Source organism: Papio anubis, unplaced genomic scaffold (genome assembly GCF_008728515.1).
Source record: "Papio anubis isolate 15944 unplaced genomic scaffold, Panubis1.0 scaffold641, whole genome shotgun sequence".
Lineage (NCBI taxonomy): Eukaryota > Metazoa > Chordata > Mammalia > Primates > Cercopithecidae > Papio > Papio anubis.
The window spans coordinates 1-20,098 of NW_022166630.1; the positions used below are offsets into that span (position 1 = coordinate 1).

The 20,098-nt window shown below is 45.3% G+C and overlaps 1 protein-coding gene across 9 annotated transcripts; it reads right to left on the minus strand.

The window, feature by feature from the left end:
• Positions 1-30: 30 nt before the first annotated feature.
• On the minus strand, positions 31-20,072 carry LOC101024359 (aspartate-rich protein 1-like). 9 transcript variants are annotated; one of them, XM_031662424.1, is made up of 6 exons: positions 11,501-11,922; positions 9,563-9,630; positions 4,281-4,302; positions 1,489-1,598; positions 990-1,011; positions 31-687 (listed from the first exon to the last, which is right to left on the minus strand). In XM_031662424.1, exons 1-6 carry the CDS (start codon positions 11,556-11,558, stop codon positions 575-577), a joined length of 393 nt encoding a protein of 130 aa, XP_031518284.1. In that variant the 5' UTR covers positions 11,559-11,922; the 3' UTR covers positions 31-574. The 9 variants fall into 9 exon arrangements, 2 of the variants coding, with proteins under 2 accessions (XP_031518284.1, XP_031518283.1); XR_004181739.1 differs by having other exon boundaries at positions 586-687; positions 990-1,598; XM_031662423.1 differs by lacking the exon at positions 31-687 and having other exon boundaries at positions 989-1,598.
• Between the last annotated feature and the right edge of the window lie 26 nt (positions 20,073-20,098).

Sequence of the window (20,098 nt, forward strand, 5' to 3'; positions counted from 1 at the left end):
TCAGAATCTGTGACTGGGTTGGAAGTGGAGGCTGGAAATGTGCTCAAGGTCAAACTTTCCTCCTCCCTTCAAAGGAGCCTGGAGTTTTACCAGTGAGCCTAGAGTGAATATTCACCCCGTCGTCCACCCCAGGAGATCCCTTTAAACCAGGAGCGCACAGTGAGGACAGAAACATGAATGTGCACTAACAAGTCCTGAAAGTTCAGAGGGTGATTCTCCGTTTCCCCGTGGCACACAGCAGAAGAACTGTGTCTCTAGGTTCCAGGAAATGCCTGTGAGAGAGCTGTGTCCCCCAGATTCCCTTCATCACACATGACACCCAGTGCTTAAGCCTACACCCCTTGTGACCAATCCCAAGGAGTGTTGACTAATCTAAACCAAAGGCTCTGATGTTCCACAGAAAGAAAAGAGCAGGTGGACTGCAAAGAGAATCTCTCATGAATGCAGCACCCTCATAGCCCATACAGACAGTTCTTACCATGATGCCAAGAAACTGAAAACAACAAGCCAGACCTCACACACATTTACATTTTCCTTCTGATTTCATACCCCCTCCTTCAGCCCCTCCTCATGATCAGCAGGGATAACCTGGAGGCTCCTGGGAACCTTTCCCCATTGGGTTTTTACTGGCACACAGTTCCCTACCTGGATGAGTCTCCACATCACTTATACTCTCCAGCATCAAGTCTTTAGAAACAAAAACACCAGGATAAGTCATTAGAGAGTGTGACTCACCAACTCCTCCTATGTTAGCTGAAGCTGAATGATGGGCTTTTCTCCCACCCCAGGCTGCTTCTTCCATGATCCCCTCATCTTTCTTCTGGATTGACAAACCTTCCTACAGCTTCTTGGGCCAGAGTTCTATACTGGCAAAATCACTTTCATGAGAATCCCAAGCCTCTTTCCCAGCAGGAACCCAGAATCAGGTTTCTATACAATGAAGCTAGCAAGTTTTTCCCTCGGGAAGTGAGTTATTTCATGGTACATACCTTTTCCTTTCCAAGATCTTATCTGCAATTATATAAAAGAAAACATTATGAGAATCAGATTCTGTTGTGCGCTTCACACAGATCTGTTATTCTCTTGACAATGATAAAAAACCAGAAGGCAGTACAGTGATTGAGCCGTAGGTCAAAATCCCCAAAGACTAGCACAGAGGATAGCTATAGAAAAACAAGACCTCTATTCACAGAATTTACCTTTAAATTTAATTTGATATGCAAACGCACAATGCTTCATCCAAGGAGGAAAACTGGTATTGTGGAAAATGCCTCAGTATTGCAGTTGATAATGCATGCTGTCATTTAAAAGCAGCATAGTGTACCATGTATCAGTTGGGAAGACATGCTGACTGAATTCCAGCCCCACAAAGACAATAGTGTACAGTGTACATAATGTACATTGCCAGGTTTTCAAATCAAAATTAATTGAGAAGTAAAGAATCAGGAAAGCAACATTGATGTAGAAGACAAAAAAGGGGGATCTTACCTGGACATCATCATCATCATCATCACAATCAACATCACCATCATCGTCATCATCATCTTCATCTTTGCATTGTGGTGAGCATCTTAAAAACAGGCCATCCTCAGGACGAGCTGGAAGGACATAGAGGAAAGATCAGTGCACCGGTGGTTGGTGACTGTGAGTCACTCAGGGAGCTTTGCTGGATGTGGTGTATGGAGGTGGTTGATATACAAGAATGGACTGAGTTGATACTGGGCTATTCCTCTGAGTGGAAGATGGATGGCAGAGGAGGGGAGTTGGAAAGACATGAGACATGGAGACCTTGGCTTCGTACTAGAGGCATCGGGCAGCAACACAAAACAGTCAACCCAAAATGGAACTAAAATGCACACTGAGGGTCAATGGAAGAGTGCCTTCCTGCCTCTCAAATGTTTTGAAACTCTTCTAAACAAACAGCCATTAATTAGTGTATTCAAGACCGTGTCAGTACACTAGAATCTAATCATGCTGATACTACATTTAGCATCTGTTTTAAAGGATTTATTACTTGATTAAAAGCCTATTTTAGGGGTGAAATGGACTCAATTTTACCCAAAGCACTCTATTCTATTAATCACACATTCTTTTTCATAGAGATCATTTAAAATTTCAATATTAAAACGCTACAATTAAAAATAGTCATGATTTCCCATTTGTAAGTCTTATTCTAGAACGACTTCTACACACCCTTTTGGGGCCCTGTGATGAGGGGCTTCAGCACCTCCTGTGTGACTCTCCCTGGGGAGATTCCCTAAAAATCAAGCTTCATTCAAACAGGCCAAGCTCACACAGCCAGCTCTACTTACACCAGTGAAGCTGAGAGACATGACTTTGACCGCTTTCTGCCATGAAGATAAGTTTAAAAGTTCAAATACACATTATCTACTGAAATGAGGAAATGTATACCAATAGAAATGAACAAATTCATGAAAAAATGTACACGAGTATGGGGGTGATTTTTGGTTAACTAGCTTACATAAAAAATATTTTTTTGGCCGAGTACTCTGGCTCACACCTGCAATCCCAGCACTTTGGGAGGCTGAGGCAGGGGGATGACCTGAGGTCAGGAGGTCATGACCAGCCTGGCCAACATGGTGAAACCCCATTTCTACTAAAAATACAAAAAGTTAGCCAGGCATGGTGGTGAGCGCCTGTGATCCCAGCTACTCAGGAGTCTCAGGCAGGAGAATTGCTTGAACCTGGGAGGCAGATGTTACAGTGAGCCGAGATCATGCCATTGCACTCCAGCCTGGGCAAGAAGAGTGAACCTCCACCTCTCTCTCTCTCTCTCTCTCTCCCCCCCTCTCTCTCTCTCTCTCTCTCTCTATATATATATATATATATATATATACGATGCCTATTCATTCAGACATACAAAATATTGGTATAGGAAATCAAAAATTCTTATCAGTCATGTTAAATCTAACTTATCAGCTGTCAACATGAAGATCCTAGCAAATAAGGAAGGTACAAATAAGTGGAAAGGCATCCTGTATTCATGGATAGGAAGACTAAACCCGACTAACACACAATACTACACAATGATCTACAGACTCACAACAATTACTATCAAACTGGTAACAGCCATCAGTGCAGAAATGGAAAAGATAATCCTACAATTTTAATGAATTTTATGTGCCTTATGTAACCATGATGACGTTAAAAAAATAGTGTTATAGGATGCAGGTTCATGAGATTGAAATGCACACACACACACACAAAATACAGAAATACAGAGAGTTTGTTTCTAGCATAGGGGCACTCATAAGTTTCACAGATATAGAGAGCCCAGAATTAAATGCACACATATACAGTAAATTGATCTTCAACAAAGGTGTCAAAAATACACAATTGGGGGAAAGGAAAGCCTCTTCAACAAATGATGGTAAAACTGCATATTCTCATTCAAATGAAGAAATAGAATGCTGATAGGAGTCCCTCCAAGGTTGTGCTTCACCATAAACAGACACTGGAGCTTTTGCACAGGCAGATTGAATTTTCATTCTGTCCTCCACATGCAGGAAGAGCTCTTGATACCAGAGGTAAGCAGGGAAAAACAGACAAATGAGTGTGCTGCCAGGAAACTTAACAGTTCATAAGGTGAGGATCAATCTCTCCTATGCCTCTGGGCACACCACAGAATTTTGTCTCCAGCATTAAGTAACTGCCTGTGATAGAACTCTGTCCTAAACTAAAGGCTTTGAGATTTTGCAGTGGCAGAGGCAGGAAAGAGCAGGTGTTCTAGAAAGATCATCTTTAAATAATAAATAAGAAGAGGTGATCGAAAACACAGAATACTCAAAATCTCATAAACTCAAAAGAACAAACTTCACTTACATTTACTTTTTCTTTTTCTCTTTCTACACCCTCCCTCAGCCTCCCAAGCAGCAGGTATAACATGAAGGCTCCTGGAAATGCTGTGTTACTAGACCGCACTTGAAATCTTCTTACCTACCTAGAAAGGCATCCTCTTCCCTGCTGAGATTCTCCAGAATCCACTCTTTAGAACCACCAACATCAGGATAAGTCAGCGAGAGGTGCACTCACTTCTCCTCCTCCAGGTGAAGACACACGGGCTCACACAAAATCTCCTGGTTGGTCCTCTGGGTTCACACACATTTCTACAGCCCCTCTGCTCATAGCTATACACTTGCAAAATCATTTGCTCTCACCAGATCCCCAATATTTTTTTAACAGGAACCCAGATTAAGGTTTCTATATATTAAAGCCAGAAAGTTTGTGTCTCAGAAAGTGAGTTAGTTCAAGGTACGTACCCAGGACAGGTGATGGTAAAATCTGCTACGAGACAAAAGAAGATGCCATGAGGATCAGATCAATTCTGCTGCACCCCTTACACAGATCTGTTAGTCTCTTGATGACTGCAGAAAACTACCTGTGAAACAGTGGTGAGTCAAAGTCAAAGTCAAAGGCCAAACATTCTAGAATAGAGGACATGCATGGAAAAGACAAGAGCTTTTCCCACAAAATTTATCCTTGACATTGATTTAGGTTGGTAAATCCACAAAGCCTAATCCAAGGAGAAAAACTGGTGTGGAGGAAAATGTCTCTGCTTTACAGTTGATGATGGACGCTGTCCTTCAAAAACATCCTAGTGTGTCATGTATTAGATGAAAAGAAACTCCCACTGATACTCCATCCTCCAGCTTGAAAGAGCAATAGCCTGCTGTGTCGTACATAATGTACCTTGTCATATTTTTATATCAAAATTCACTTCAACCAAAGAAGATTAGTCTAAGATGAAAGTTTGCTAGCCTGCAAAATAGCTCGTTTTGTCTGTTCTTCTCAGCCTGCCCAGCTACTTAGGTCATAAGTCAAATACTTGAAGTGCCCCCGAGCTGACTAGGATGGCAATGCATTGTGGGCTGTAACAAAATGCAGTAAGACAACCCTAGAAAAATACCTAAAACCTCCTCCCCCAAAATCAATAGGCAACACCTGGGAAGATTGTGACCCCACAGTTCTCAGCCTATGAGGAACCAGGGGAGGGACCTGCACACTAGGGGATAAATTGCTTGTGGAAAGTGTGCTGGGTGTGTCTGCCCATCAGACACCGGATCTTGCAACACTATCATTAAAAGCCTCACTTTCTGCCAGGTGGGGTGGCTCACGCCTGTAATCCCAGCACTTTGGGAGGCTGAGGTGGGCGGATTACCTGAGGTCAGGAGTTCGAGACCAGCCTGGCCAACATGCTGAAACACCGTCTCTACTAAGAATACAAAAATTAGCTGGGCATGGGGACACATGCCTGTAATCCCAGCTACTCAGGAGGCTGAGGCAGGAGAATTCATTGAGCCCAGGAGATGGAGTCCAGACTGCACCACTGCACTCCAGCCTGGCCAATTGAGACTCTGTCTAAAAAAACAAACAAACAAACAAACAAAAAAACCGAAAGAAAAACTCACTTCTTCTATTTTTCAGCTCCCTGAGTCCATTCTTTGGGTTTGGACTGGTAAGTTTGTTTCTCACATCAGAAAACCAACATTTCCTTAGAAGACAAAGAAAGGTGGTCTTACCTGGGCATCATCATCATCATCCAAATCATCCAAATCATCATCTTCACTTGGTGGTAGGCTTACTAAACTCAGGTTGTCCTCAGAAGAACCTGGAAGGACACAGAGGAAAGATCAGTGCCCTGGGTGTTTGTGACTGTGAGTTACTCAGGGAGCTCTGCTGGATGTGGTGTATGGAGGTGGTTGATTAACAAGCATGGACTGAGTTGATGCTGGGCTATTCCCCTGAGTGGAAGAGGGATGGCAGATGAGGGGATCAGGAAAGACAGGAGACATGGAGGCCTTGGCCTTGTACTAGAGGCATCATGCAGCAACACAAAAGAGTCAATCCAAAATGGAACTAAACCACACACTAAGGGTCAATGGAAGAGTGCCTTCTTCCCTCTCAAATGTTTTGAAACTCTACAAAACAAACAGCATTTTTTTAACGTATTCAAGACCGTGTAAGTACACTAGTACCCAATTATGCTGGTACCACATTTAGCATCTGTTTTAAAGGATTACTTAATTTATTGGTGAAATGGATTCAATTTTACCCAAATTACTCTATTTTCTTGATTATACTTTTTTTTTCCTGAGATGGAATGTCACTCTGTACCCCAGGCTAGAGTGCAGTGGTGTGATCTTGGCTCACTGCAAGATCCGCCTCCCAGGTTTATGCCATTCTCCTACCTCAGCATCCCGAGTAGCTGGGACTACAGGCACCCACCACCACGCCCAGCTAGTTTTTTTGTATTTTCAGTAGAGACGGGGTTTCACTGTGTTAGCCAGGATGGTCTCCATCTCCTGACCTCGTGATCCACCCAGCTCAGCCTCCCAAAGTGCTGGGATTACAGGCATGAGCCACCGCACCAGACTGATCACAATTTCTTCTTCATAGAGGTCATTTAAAAAATTAAGTATTAAAATGCTAAAATTAAAAACAGTCATGATTTCTTCCTTATAAGTCTTCTTCTGGAACTACGGTGTGTGCACACAACCTTTTGGCTCCCTCTGATCAGGGTCTTCAGCAGCTCTGTGTCACTTTCCCTCAGGAGATTCCCTAAAGATCAGGCTTCATTCTAATAGGCCAAGCTCACACAGCCTGCGCAACCTACACCAGTGAAGCTGAGAGATGTGACTCTGAAAACTTTCTGCCACGAGGATAACTTTCCAGGTTCAAATATACATGATCTACTGAAATGAGGAAATGTATACCAATAGAAACGAACAAATTCATGAAGAAATGTCCTTGAGTAAGGGGGTGATTTTTGGTTAACTAGCTTATATAATATTATTTGATGCCTAATCATTCACACATACAAAATATTGATAAAAGATATCACAAATTTGGCGAGGTGCGGTGGCTCATGTCTGTAATACCAGGCTTTGGGAGGCCTAGGTGGGTGGATCATGAGGTCAAGAGATCGAGACCATCCCGGCCAACATGGTAAAATCACATCTCTACTAAAACTACAAAAATTAGCTGGATGTGGTGGCATGCATCTGTAGACCCAGCTACTCAGGAGGATAAGGCAGGAGAATCACTTGAACCCGGGAGGTGGAGGTGGCAGTGAGTGGAGATCACATCATTGCACCCCAGTATGGTGACAGAGTGAGACACTGTCTCAAAAAAAAAAAAATCACAAATTTGTATCAGTCATGTTAAATCTAACTAATCAGCTGACAACATAAAGATTCTAGAAAGTAAAGAACATAGAAATAAGTTGAAAGGCTTCCCATATTCATGGATAGGAAGACTAAACCTAACTAACACACAATACTACACACATGATCTACAGACTAACAACAACTGCTACCAAACTGGCAATAGCCATCTGTGCAGAAATGGAAAAGATAATCCTAAGATTTTAATGAACTTTTATGTGCCTCAAATAGCCATGGCAACATTGAAAAATAAGAGTGTTGGAAGATGCACATTCATGAGATTGAAATCTAAAAATAAAAATTAAAAAAAAAACAGAAAAATTCAGACAGCATGCTTCTACTGTGGGGGGCACCCATAAGTATCACAGATATAGAATCGAGAGCACAGAATTAAATGCATACATACAGAGTCAGCTGATCTTCAACAAAGGTGCCAAGAATACACAATGGGGAAAGGAAAACGACTTCCACAAATGATGGTAAAACTGCATATTCTCATTCACATGAAGAAATGGAATACTGACAGTGTGCTCAAGGCTGTGTTTCTCCCTCCATTTCTAAGACACTGGAGCTTTTCAGTGAGCCCACAGTGAATTTTCATTCTGTCCTCCATGCCCAAGGAGATGTCTTGATACCAGAGGTAAACAGCAAGGACAGAAAAATGAATGTGCTGCCATGAAAACTATGTTCATAATGTGTGGTTCAATCTCTCCTATGCATCTGGGCACAGCGCAGAAGAGTTTTATATTCAGGATTAAGTAACTGCCTGTGACAGAACTTTGTCCCAAACCAAAGGCTCTGATATTTTGCAGTGGCACAGGCAGAAAAGAACAGGTATTCTCTGAAAAATCATGTTTAAATAATAAACCAAGAACAGGTGATTGAAAACACAGGATACTCAAAAGCCCATGAACATACTACTCCTCACCATGATGACATTAAACTCTGAAAATAACAAACGCGGCTTATATTAACTTTTTCTTTTTCTCTTTCTATTCCCTCCCTAAGCCTCCCAAGCAGCAGGTATAACATGAAGGTTCTTGGAAATGCTGTTTTATTAGACCCCATCTGATGTCTTGTTGCCTACCTGGAAAGGCATCCTCTTCCCTGCTGAGATTTTCCAGAATCCACTCTCTAGAACCACCAACATCAGGATAAGTCAGTGAGAGGTGCACTCACTTCTCCTCCTCCCAGTGAAGACTCACTGGCTCACATAAAATCTCCTGGTTGGTCCTCTAGGTTCACACACATTAATACAGCCGCTCTGGTCATAGCTATACACTTGCAAAATCATTTTCTCTCACCAGACCCCCAACATTTTTTAACAGGAATCCAGATTAAGGTTTCTATATATTCAAGCCAGCAAATTTGTTTCTCAGAAAGTGATTTGGTTCAAGGTATGTACCCAGGACAGGTGGTGGTAAAATCTGCAATGAGACAAAAGAAGATGCTATGAGGATCAGATCAATTCTGCTGCCCCCTTACACAGATCTGCTAGTCTGTTGATGACTTCAGAAAACTACATTTGAAACAGTGGTTAAGTCCATGTCAAAGACAAAACACTCTAGCATAGAGGACATGCATGGAAAAGACAAGAGCTTTTCCCACAGAATTTCTTTGAAGTTGATTTAGATTGGTAAACTCACAATGCCTAATTCGAAGAGGAAAACTGGTGTGGAGGAAAATGCCTCTGCTATACAGTTGATGATGAATACTGTCATTCAAAAGCATCCTACCATGTCTTGTATTAGATGGGAAGACATTCCCAGTGAACTCCACCCCAAGAAGGACTATTGTGTGTGTCATACATAATGTGTCCTGTCATATTTTATACCAAAATTAATTGAGAAGGAAAGAAATCAGCTGCAGGAAATAGTGTATACAGTGGTCCATTTTTAAGACAAAGTGCCTTGAAGTTGTTTAGCTCAGCAAAGGACAGAAGAAATACTAGGCTCATGGTTGGATGGGCAATGCTGGCTTGTTGGGTCCCCCTTCCACCTTGCTTAGCTGTCCTCACTTTAACAAAGAAGTATAGGCTAAGTTAAAAGTTTACTAGCATGCAAAACACCTCGCTTGGTCTGTTCTTATCCGCCTGCCCAGCTACTTAGGTAGTAAGTCAAATACTTGAAGAGCCCCTGAGCTGACTAGGATGGCAATGCATTGTGGGCTTCCACAAAATGCAGTAAGACAACCATAAATATATATATTTATAGATATATATTTCTATTTATAGATATATCTTGCAAGACCATCATTAAAATTCTCACTTTCTCTGTTCTGCAGGCCTCTGAGTCCATTCTTTGGGTTTCAATGGGTGAGTTTGTTTCTCACATCAGGAAAGCAGCATTTCCTTAGAATGCAAAGAAAGGGAGTCTTACCTGGGCATCATCATTATTTTCCTCACTTGGTGGCAGAGATTTTAAACTCAGGTGGTCCTCAGGGGGGCCTAAAAGGACACAGAGTTAATGTCAGTGCCCTGGTGGTTGGAGACTGTGAGTCCCTCAGGGAGCTTTGCTGGATGCGGCATATGGAGCGTGGGACTGAAGATTCTGAGATCATCTCAGAGAAACAACTATGTTCAAGTAGTGAGCATGAGGGAGTCTCACCAGATACCTCACATCTTAGTCAGTGCCTGGACCTAATAAGACTCTGCATTCTCAAGTCAAAGACCAAGGCTTTGATGTTTGCTGTGACATAGACAGGAAAAACTGGTCTTCTGAGAAAGGTAACCATTAAACACCAGAGTAAGGAAAAAAATGGTTACAAACACAGCACACAAAGCCCATGGAGGCAAATGACCTCGTCTCTACCTTATTAAAATACAAAAGGAACAAGTCACACTTCTACACATATTTCCTTTGGTTCTGACTTCATTGCCCTTTTCCTGATTTCCAAAGCAACAGGTGTCACCCAACTGCTCCCAGAGATCCTCCTAGACTATCATGCTCTACCTGCAGGTCTGCCTCAATGCAGCTGCCCTCATGGACAGTGTCCATTGGCCAATCTTTAGAGACAAAAACTCCACAAGAAGTTATTCCAGAGAGCAACACGCCCACCCTCCTACTCCAGGTGAGGCCACACTGGGTTGTACGAGATCACTCTGCCCTTCCCTCAGTGTTGTCAGACTCTCCCTGGGCTCTGGGGAATCAGAGGTCTCTAGAAAGGCATTGCCCACACTTGTCAGCCTTCAAGTGAGAAAGAGGAACTGAAGGAACCACCTTTCAACTTTTTCCTTCCAATGGCCCATTATAGGTCTCACCTCCAATCTCACAGCCCTGAGATTCCCACTTTAAGGTGCACGCTTTGGGTTAGAGGAGTTCAATAATCAGCCCCTCAGCCAGGCTTACAGCAGATGTGAAAGAGCATTCTGTGGGGATGGAAATCTCTCCGGTGCATGAACAGAAAGCTGCTGGGGGATTGCATGGCAGCTGCTGTAATGAAGTTCTGAAATTCTTTTTTTTTTTCGAGATAGAGTTTCACTCTTGCTGCCCAGGTTGGAGTACAATGGCATGATCTCGGCTCACTGCAACCTCCGCCTCCCGGATTCAGGCGATTCTTCTGTCTCAGTCTCCTGAGTAGCCGGGTTCACAGGCATGCACCACCACACATGGGCTAATTTTTGCATTTTTAGTAGAGATGGGGTTTCACTATGTTTGCCAGGTTGGTCTCGAACTCCTGACCTCAGCTGATCCTCCCGCCCCGGCCTCTCAAAGTGCTGGAATTACAGGTATGAGATGCCACGCCCAGCCCTGAACTTTTAATTGTAAATATTTAAACGTATTTAAATATGAAGAGGCACATATATGACTGAGAACCGCACTAGACGGCACAGGAGACCCAGACATGAGGAAGACATGACCCCCCTCGCCTGGTGTTTTCTTGCAAAATAGTTCACAGCTCTGCTCCTACCATACATTTATGGATACTTACTGGACATCTGCAAAAGGTCCTGTGGGTCCGGGGATATAACAATGAGGACAACATCCAGATCCAGAGGGATGCCAGCAGGGGGGACACATGCACACAAGGGAAGAGCATGGCCCTGCACACCCTGTCTAGACAGGATCAGAGCAGCAGGAGCCGAGAGCCAGAGGCACCTCACTGTCCTCAAGAGCTCAACCTCATCTCCAAGGACCCTGACTCAGGAGCTGGGGCAGGCTCCAGGATTGGTGTAGGGCTCAACAGGCTGGACAGACTGAGAAGGGAACATTTCCACACCTGTGCTAGATCCAGGCCCAGGGCTGACCTAGAACTCATCCCAGGGATGTGTTCACTACAATGCCCATGGGGCCTAACATGTTCTCCCCAGGACTGACCTCTGGGATAAGGACTAATGAGGAAGACACAGTCACTGCCCTGGCAGGAAACACCCATAGCCAGGGTTCCTCTATCCACAGTGTGGGAAAATATAACACAGACAGAGTTTGACACTGAAGATTCCAAACCTTCTATACAATAAGTGGAAACTGATGTGTTCTGGATTCCACAGAAAGGTTGCAAGGATGAGCTGGACTCTGGAATCCGTCACCATCCCTTTGCTGAGCTCCTGGTGCACTGGAACTCATGTCCCTCCCCACCTCCCCTGCTACTTGGGAGTGCTGCAGCTACAGGCCCAGTGTTAGGGGGTCAGTCCCGTTGAAACACATTTCAGCCAGGCGTGGTGGCTCACACCTCTAATCCCAGCACTTTGGGAGGCAGAGGCAAGTGGATCACCTGATGTCAGGAGTTCGAGACCAGCCTGGCCAACATGCAGAAACCTCATCTCTACTAAAAATACAAAAGTTAGCTGGGCATGCTGGCCCATGCCTGTAATTCCAGCTACTTGGCAGACTGAGGCAGGAGAATTACTTGAACTTGGGAGGTGGACGTTGCAGTGAGCTGAGATCGCACCACTGCACTCCAGCCAGTGAGATTGCACCACTCACTCCAGAGTGAGACTCCATCTCAAAAGAAAAGAAAAAGAAAAGACCACACACACATATTTCTGGGCCAGACAACCCTTGGCCAACAGTATCTCCTCAAGGACCCTTCCTCAAGTGACTCCCAGAAGAGGTGTAAAAGAAAAACTCATCTGTCCCAATCCCAGGAAGATCAGGCCTGGGACCTGTCTGTGTCTGTCCTGACCCTGAAGTCCATCCCTGCTGACTTGTGTCCTGTCTGCTCTGTGTCAGACAAGTGGGGACCTGATTCCTGTTCTGACCCCTCTGACCAGCAATTTCTGCTGGTGTCACTGTCATCATTGCACAAAGAGATGGAGATGACAAGAGAAAGCAATGAAACTCCATTCTTGAGGCATTTAGGATGATGTCCACACCATGCTCTCGGCAGGCAGGAAGGCCAGGTCCTGCTCACCCCTACTCAGAAGGGGTCTCAGAGGTATGAGTACTAACCCTGTGATATTTCTCTACAGCTCCTCTCTTTTTTTCTTTTTTTTTGAGACGGAGTCTAGCTCAGTCACTCAGGCTGGAGTGCAATGGTTTGATCTCGGCTCACTGCAACCTCTGCCTCCTGGATTCAAGTGATTCTGATGCCTCAGCCTCCTGAGTAGCTGCGATTACACGCACCTGCCACCACACCCAGCTCATTTTTGCATTTTCAGTAGAGATAGGGTTTCACCAGGTTGACCACCCTGGTTTCAAACTCCTAACCTCAGACAATCCATCCACCCCCTAATTTTTTTTTTTTTTAAGGTCTGCGAAACATGTGCAGGATGTACAGGTTTGTTACATGGGTAAAACTGAGCCATGGTGCTTTGCTGCACCTGTCAACCCATCACCTAAGTATTAAGCCCTGCATACATTAGTTGTTTATCCAGATGCTCTCCCTTCCCCTGCCCACTGACAGGCCCCAGTGTGTGTCATTCGTCTCTCTAACACTGTACATATGCTAAGACCACTCCCTTGCTGATGACAAGTCTAAGTGATGGGTTGTGGGAGACTCTCTTGCCTGTTTTTGTCTGGAGAGACTGCCTGGCTTCAGGTTCCTGATAAGAGTGAGGACCGGGAGTGCAGTGTGAGAAACAGATGGCTCAGTGAAGAGCTGTGATCATCCACTAGAGTCCCTGGAGACAGCCATATTATTTAGATGGTGTGGGTATGTGTGCAGGCGGGTTGGAAGGTAGCTAGGGGTGAATCAATGTGTAGTGATTGTGAGTGTGTCTATAAATGTGTGTTTTCCCCCCAAAATGTGGCCCCACATGCCCAGCACAGTACAAGTGTCACTTTTCTTGAATTCCTGGCCTATGTGGTCCTCTCATCTCAGCCTCCCAAGTCATGTCATTCTTCTAATAGAAAGGAAGAGAAACTTCAGCACCACCATACACTTTACATAAGTGACCTCTTTCTTCCCTCACCACAGCTGTACCTGAACGTCAGTTTAATATCCCTACTCCTTAGATGGAGAGAGTGCAGAAAGGAGTGAACCCAGATTTTGACCTCCTGAATGGAAGAGGCAAAAGTGAACCCAAAAATGGGTCCCGATGTTGATGGCATGTTTTACTCAACTGTGTCATCACTCAGGCTTGGTGACAGGACCCCACACCAGGGAGTTCCAGCACCTATGTGTGCCCCTGGAACTGTGTGGCCTATAAGCTGCCAAACTTTGCCCATCATCAAATGGGGCCCCAGTGGTCACATAACCCTGGGTAGCAAAAGGTACAGGGAACAAGAGAGGTTGGCATGGACATTACTGTGAAATACACATAGAAAGCCCACAGGCTTCTGCTCAGCTCACAGATTCTGAGAAGTGTAAGGGATCATGTAGAACAGTGCAGGTCAACATCTGTCAGTGCTGGGCTCATTCCTCAGCACTTGGTCAAAGCAGGGAAGATCAGGAAGATACTGCATTGTATTTTATAATATGACTACCTCAAGCCTTAGAAATGCTCCAATCCATGGCTGGGTGTGGTGGCTCAAACCTGTAATCCCAGCACTTTGGGATGTCGAGGCAGTGGATCACCTGAGGTCAGGAGTTTGAGACCAGCCTGGCCAACATGGTGAAGGCCTGTCTCTACTAAAAATGCAAAAATTAGCCAGGCATGGTGGCCCATACCTGTAATCCCAGCTACTTGGGAGACTGAGGCTGCGGAATCACTGGAACCTGGGAGGTGGAGGTTGCAGTGAGCTAAGATTGAGCCACCGCATACGCCAGCCACTGCACACTCCAGTGAGACTCTGTCTCAGAAAAATAAAGAAATAAATAAAAAGAGATGCTCAATCCATAGGAGACAGACAAGGGCCAGTGCCACATCAGAACTCAGGACAACATTATCATTAGCCTGGTGCCCATCACCCTCACTGGAATTTCGATGCTGCACAGCTAGGTGGTGAGGCTCAGCACTCATCAGGTACTGATCCCCATGGGGAACTGTCCCACTACAATAGAGCTGGGAAATGACATGAGCAGCCATGACTCAGTGGATGCACACAGTATAAAGAAATGGAAGATGTGGGCTGGGTGCGGTGGCTCATGCCTATAATCCCAGCACTTTGGGAGGCCGAGGCAGGTGGATCACGAGGTGAGGAAATTGTGGTCATTCTGGCGAACACGGTGAAACCTCGTCTCTACTAAAAATACAAAAACATAACCAGGTGTAGTGGCGGGCACCTGCAGTCCCTATTCAGGAGGCTGAGGTTAAAGAATCACTTGAACCCAGGAAACACAGGTTGCAGTGATCTGAGATCACACCACTGCACTCCAGCCAGGGCAACAGACCAAGACTCCGTCCTAAACAAACAAACAAACAAACAAACAAATAAATAAATAAATAAATAAGTAAATAAAAATTTAAAAAATAAACTACCATAAGGGATGGTAGAAAAGAAACAATCTGACCCTTGCCTGGTTCCTTCATTTAGGTACCAAACTGGCCAGGTAGTTAAGCTAGAGAATGGGATGGGGATTCCAAAATTGGGGTATTTGAATTTTCATTGCAAAAAGGGCTCTCCTAGATCAAAAAAGCTTCATTGACAAAGACAAGAGACAGAGTCGGCCTTTGTCCCCATGCTAGATCTGGGAAAGCTAGCTATGGGCAGGAGGAGTTTGGAAGCTGAGGATAATGTCTCTGGGGATGAGGCTATGGCAAGGGGTGAGGGTATTACAGATGTGCCAGAGAGTAAACGGCACCCGTGGCTTTTTTACCTGTGGGCATCTTTTGGTTGCCGATGTGCTGTAGGTCATGACCCTCCGTGGCTCCCACATCCAGCTTGCCAGGCTCTACAGTAGTGATTCTGATGTTGCAGCAATACAGCCTCATAACAGATTCATAACAGGGTGCCACCTTCCCCTGCACCAGCTACAGGTGGAGTTGATACAACAGGTCATTATACACCCATGGGAACCCCTCCCTCCTGCCTGCGTCTTTGATGGAAACTGAAGCGGTGCTGTCTAGCAGCCACACTACTGGCTGGCACAGCACTTGTAGAAGCAGCCTGACCCCAGGCCTGGGAACCTCAGCCCTTACTCTGGTGCCACCTCCCAAACTGGCTGGTCTATGAGGTCGGGGACCTGCTGTCTTCTCTGAAAAGCAAACGAACATGACAAGTGCCGAGAGGCACAAAAACTGCCATGAGACAGCACAGTCGGAGCTCCTCCTTCTTCCACTACCAGCTACCGACTGAGGGTTGCTGGCCCTGGCTGATGCCTATAACCACAAAGCTTCCTATGTCACCTGCTTACCAGGAAACAGCCAGGTCAGGCTAGTGACTCACAATGTCCAGCCCCACAGCCCCACACAATGCCTCACAATGCCCATCCCTGCTGCTGCCCACCTTGTGGCCACCGTGCCCCTCTGTGGTGATGGTACTACTCAGGCTTTTATTCACCCTGGGCTGCCTGAGCTTTCCAGTCCTGAGGAAAGTGCGGGGGAGTTATTATTGGAAGTCACCCTTGGCAAGAAACTCAATAGAAAACCCTGGTACAACCGGGTGCGGTGGCTCATGCCTGTAATCCTAGCACTTTGGGAGCCTGAGGGGGGTGGATCACTAACCCCATCTCTACTAAAAATATAAAAATTAGCCTGGCGTGGTAGCGGGCGCTTGTAGTCCCATCTACTCAAGAGCCTGAGGCAGGAGAATTGTTTGAACCCGGGAGTTACAGGTTGCAGTGAGCCAAGATCATGCCATTGAACTCCAGCCTGGGCCAAAGAGAGAGATTCTGTCTCAAAAAAAAAAAAAAAAAAAAAAAAAAGAGAGAGAGAGAGAGACATTATGTTCATCTGGAAGAACAGGTAAGGCTAAAGGCAGTGGAAATGACTGCAGCGGATGGAAAAGTCTTGTGATCATTTGGGAGAGAGAACAGGAAGCGCTAGACGTTCTCTAGAAGTGGAAGAACAGGGCAAGTAAAAGGAAAAACAGGCTGCTGAGGCTCTAGTTTGAAGGACTGGGTAAATAGCAATGACTTTCTCCTACACAGAGAATGTAGGAAGAGGAATAGGTATCGGGAATAAGATAGTTTTCAGCTGGGTGCAATGACTCCCGCCTGTAATCCCAGCACTTTGGGAGGCCAAGCTGGGCGGATTATGAGGTCAGGGGTTTGAGACGAGCCTGGCCAACATGGCGAAACCGCATCTCTACTAAAATTACAAAAATTAACCAGGTGCGATGAGGGGTGCCTGTAGTCCCAGCTACTCAGGAGACTAAGGCAGGAGACTCACTTGGACCCAGGTCGTGGAGTTTGCAGTGAGCCGAGATCGTGCCACTGCATTCTAGCCTGCGTGACAGAGCAAGACTCTGTCTCAAAAAAAAAAAAAAAAAAAAAAGAAGAGATAGTTTTGGACTCTTAAGTATTGCATTGAAATGGAGCTCTCTGGTAGAAGTTAGATAGAAACCTCTGTAGGATAACTCCATTCTGTGACATCACAAGTCATGTTTTTTAAAAAAACACATACAAAGTCAAACCATTACAGAAATTTCCTAAAATTTACATACTAAAATATGACAATTTTTTAGTTATTATTTTCCTTTTTTTTTTTTTTTTTTTTTGAGACAGAGTCTTTGCTCTGTCACCCAGGCTGGGGTGCAGTGGCACGATCTCAGCTCACAGCAAGCTCTGCCTCCTGGGTTCACGCCATTCTCCTGCCTCAGCCTCCCGAGTAGCTGGGACTACAGGCATCCGCCACCTCGCCCAGATAGTTTTTTGTACTTTTTTTTTTTTAGTAGAGACGGGATTTCACCGTGTTAGCCAGGATGGTCTCGATCTCCTGACCTCATGATCCGCCTGTCTTGGCCTCCCAAAGCGCTGGGATTACAGGTTTGAGCCACTGCGCCCGGCCTAGTTATTACTTTCTTAGAGTAACTTTGAATTTACAATCGTAGTGAATGAGGTGTCATGTAAAATAAAGCTGCTATATAAAAATGACATTTAAATTTTATTGTCATCAGAGCATATAAAAAACAATTGAAGCCATGGGTATGGCAGGGATTGCTTTAAAAAGCTGGGTCTAATGAGGGGAGCTGGAAAGAAAGGAGACTTGGGGGCCAGGTGTGGTGGCTCACACCTGTAATCCCAACACTTTGGGAGGCCTATGCAGGCGGATCACCTGAGGTCAGGAGGAGTTCGAGACCAGCCTTGCCAACATGGCAAAACCCCGTCTCTACTAAAAATACAAAAATTAGCCGGGTGTTGCAGTGGGCACCTACAATCCCAGCTATTCGGGAGGCTCAGGCAGGAGAATTGCTTGAACCCAGGAGACGGATGTTGCAGTGAGCTAAGATCGTGCCACTGCACTCCAGCATGGGTGACAGAGCAAGACTCTGTCTAAAAAACAAAATAGAAAAGAAAGAAGACTTGGGGAATAGGGAGGTTTAAGTGGCATTAAGTAAAGCCTACAAATGTGAGCAGTGAGAGTCAGGGTACCTGAGTGTTCATCAGAAACGGCTGATCGGGTGAGTCTCATCACAATGGAGCTGGTGTCTGCTTCTCATTTCTCTAATGGCCGTACCTAGCACAGTACCTGATCAATAGGGACTCAATACATAATACCCCGATGAACACAGAAAAATTCTGCCAGTTCAAAATTATGTCCATACCCACCAACTTCCCTCATGGAGTTTTACTTCTTTTACTTACTGTAATGTTTTGAAGTTCATCCCTCCTGTGGCTTGTATCCATAGTTTCTTTTCTTTGTATAACTGAGTAGCACTCCACTGTATGCACAGACCACATGGGTCTATCCATTCTCTAGCTGATGGACACTTGGGTTGTTTCCAGTTGTTGCCTAGAGTGAATGAGGTTGCTGAGAACATTTATGTATACGTCTTTTTTAACACATGCTTTCATTTCTTCTAGATAAATTCCTAGGGCTGGAATTGCTAGGTCAAATGGCTAGTTTATGCTTAACTTCTTTTTTTGCTTTCTTATTCATAGAAAATATTACACTGATACATAATATTGAACATTTTTATGAGGCGCATGTGCTGTTTGGTTCCCTGCATCCAACATGTCATCATTAAGACAGTGAATTTGGAGTATGGCCTTGAGTATTTACCATTTCTATGTGTTGAGTATATTTGAAGTTCTCTCTTGAAGCTATTTTGAAATATACAATACATTATTGCTAACCATAGCCACCCTACTCTGCTATCCAACATTAGAACACACTCCTTGCATCTAACTGTAAGTGTGTATTCATTGACCAACCTCTTTGCATTCCCTTCTTATACCCGGAGGAGAGAAGAAGGAGGGAAAGGAGCTGTGGGTGGCTGAATTAGGGCCCAGGGATGGCTGTGTCCCAGTCCCGGGACCTGTCCATGTGCTGTGTTGTGTGGCCACAGGGACTTTACAGATGTGAGGATGTGAAGGAGCCTGAGGTGGAAGATGATCCTGGGTTATCTGGGTGGGTCCAAGGTGCGGTCTTTATAAGGGAAAGAAGGAGGCAGGAGGGTCAGAGTGAGAGCAGGTGTGGGGGTGGAGGGAAAAGGGAGAGAAAGAGGGAAGGTGAGAGAAGACGGTGGGAAGAGACAGAGAAGAGTGGGAGAGAGACTTGAAGATGCTGAGCTCTGGCTTTGAAGTTGGAGGAAGGGGCCAGGAGCCCAGGGTGTCCTCTAGAAGCTGGAAAAATCCTGGAAATGGATTCTCCCCAGAGCCCTCAGAAGGAGCCTGGCCTGGCTGGCACCCTGATTTTAGACTCTAGGATTCATTTTGGACGTCTGACTCCATACCAGGGAGAGAATCAATACGTGATATTTAAGCCTCTAAATTAGGGGTCATTTGTGACAGCAGCCACAGGAAAGTCAAACAGGAGCCATCAGAGAGACTCCTTAGGATGACCCGAGTGTCCCTCCCTGGCCCCACCCACAGAAACACAGGCCTGACCACTGCTGGTGCCCCCACCCCTCGAACACCCTGCTCAGCAGGAACCATGCAGGAGGGGATGGATGTGGCTGGGCCATGCTCTCCTGCCACACCTTCTTCTCAGAGAGCAGCTGGAGCCCCAGACCCAGGGAGCCTCACAGAGAAATTCCCAACACAGGACCTGGTTTTCCACCTGAGGCTCAGGATCCAATGGAGAAGTGTTTCCCAAAAATGATGCTTCCTCCAAAGATGGTCAGTGACTTTCTGTGCCAAGCATCTGAGAAAATCTCCATGTCCTAGGACTGCCAGGCAGTCACCTGTGCACATGTCGGAACCCAAAACCCATCAACAGTGAGGCCTTGGGTAAAACACATTCCCACTTTTAATTATGATGAGATGCCTGGCCTCAGCATTGAAAACACCAACTTCCCTCGAGCAGACTTGTTTAATCTCTTAGAAATGATGGAGCACACCAGCCTGAACAACATGGTGAAACCCTGTCTCTAATAAAACTACAAAAATTAGCTGGGTGTTGTAGCATGTACCTGTAATCCCAGCTACTCAGGAGGCTGAGGCAGGAGAATTGGTTGAACTTGGGAGGCAGAGGTTACGGTGAGCTCAGA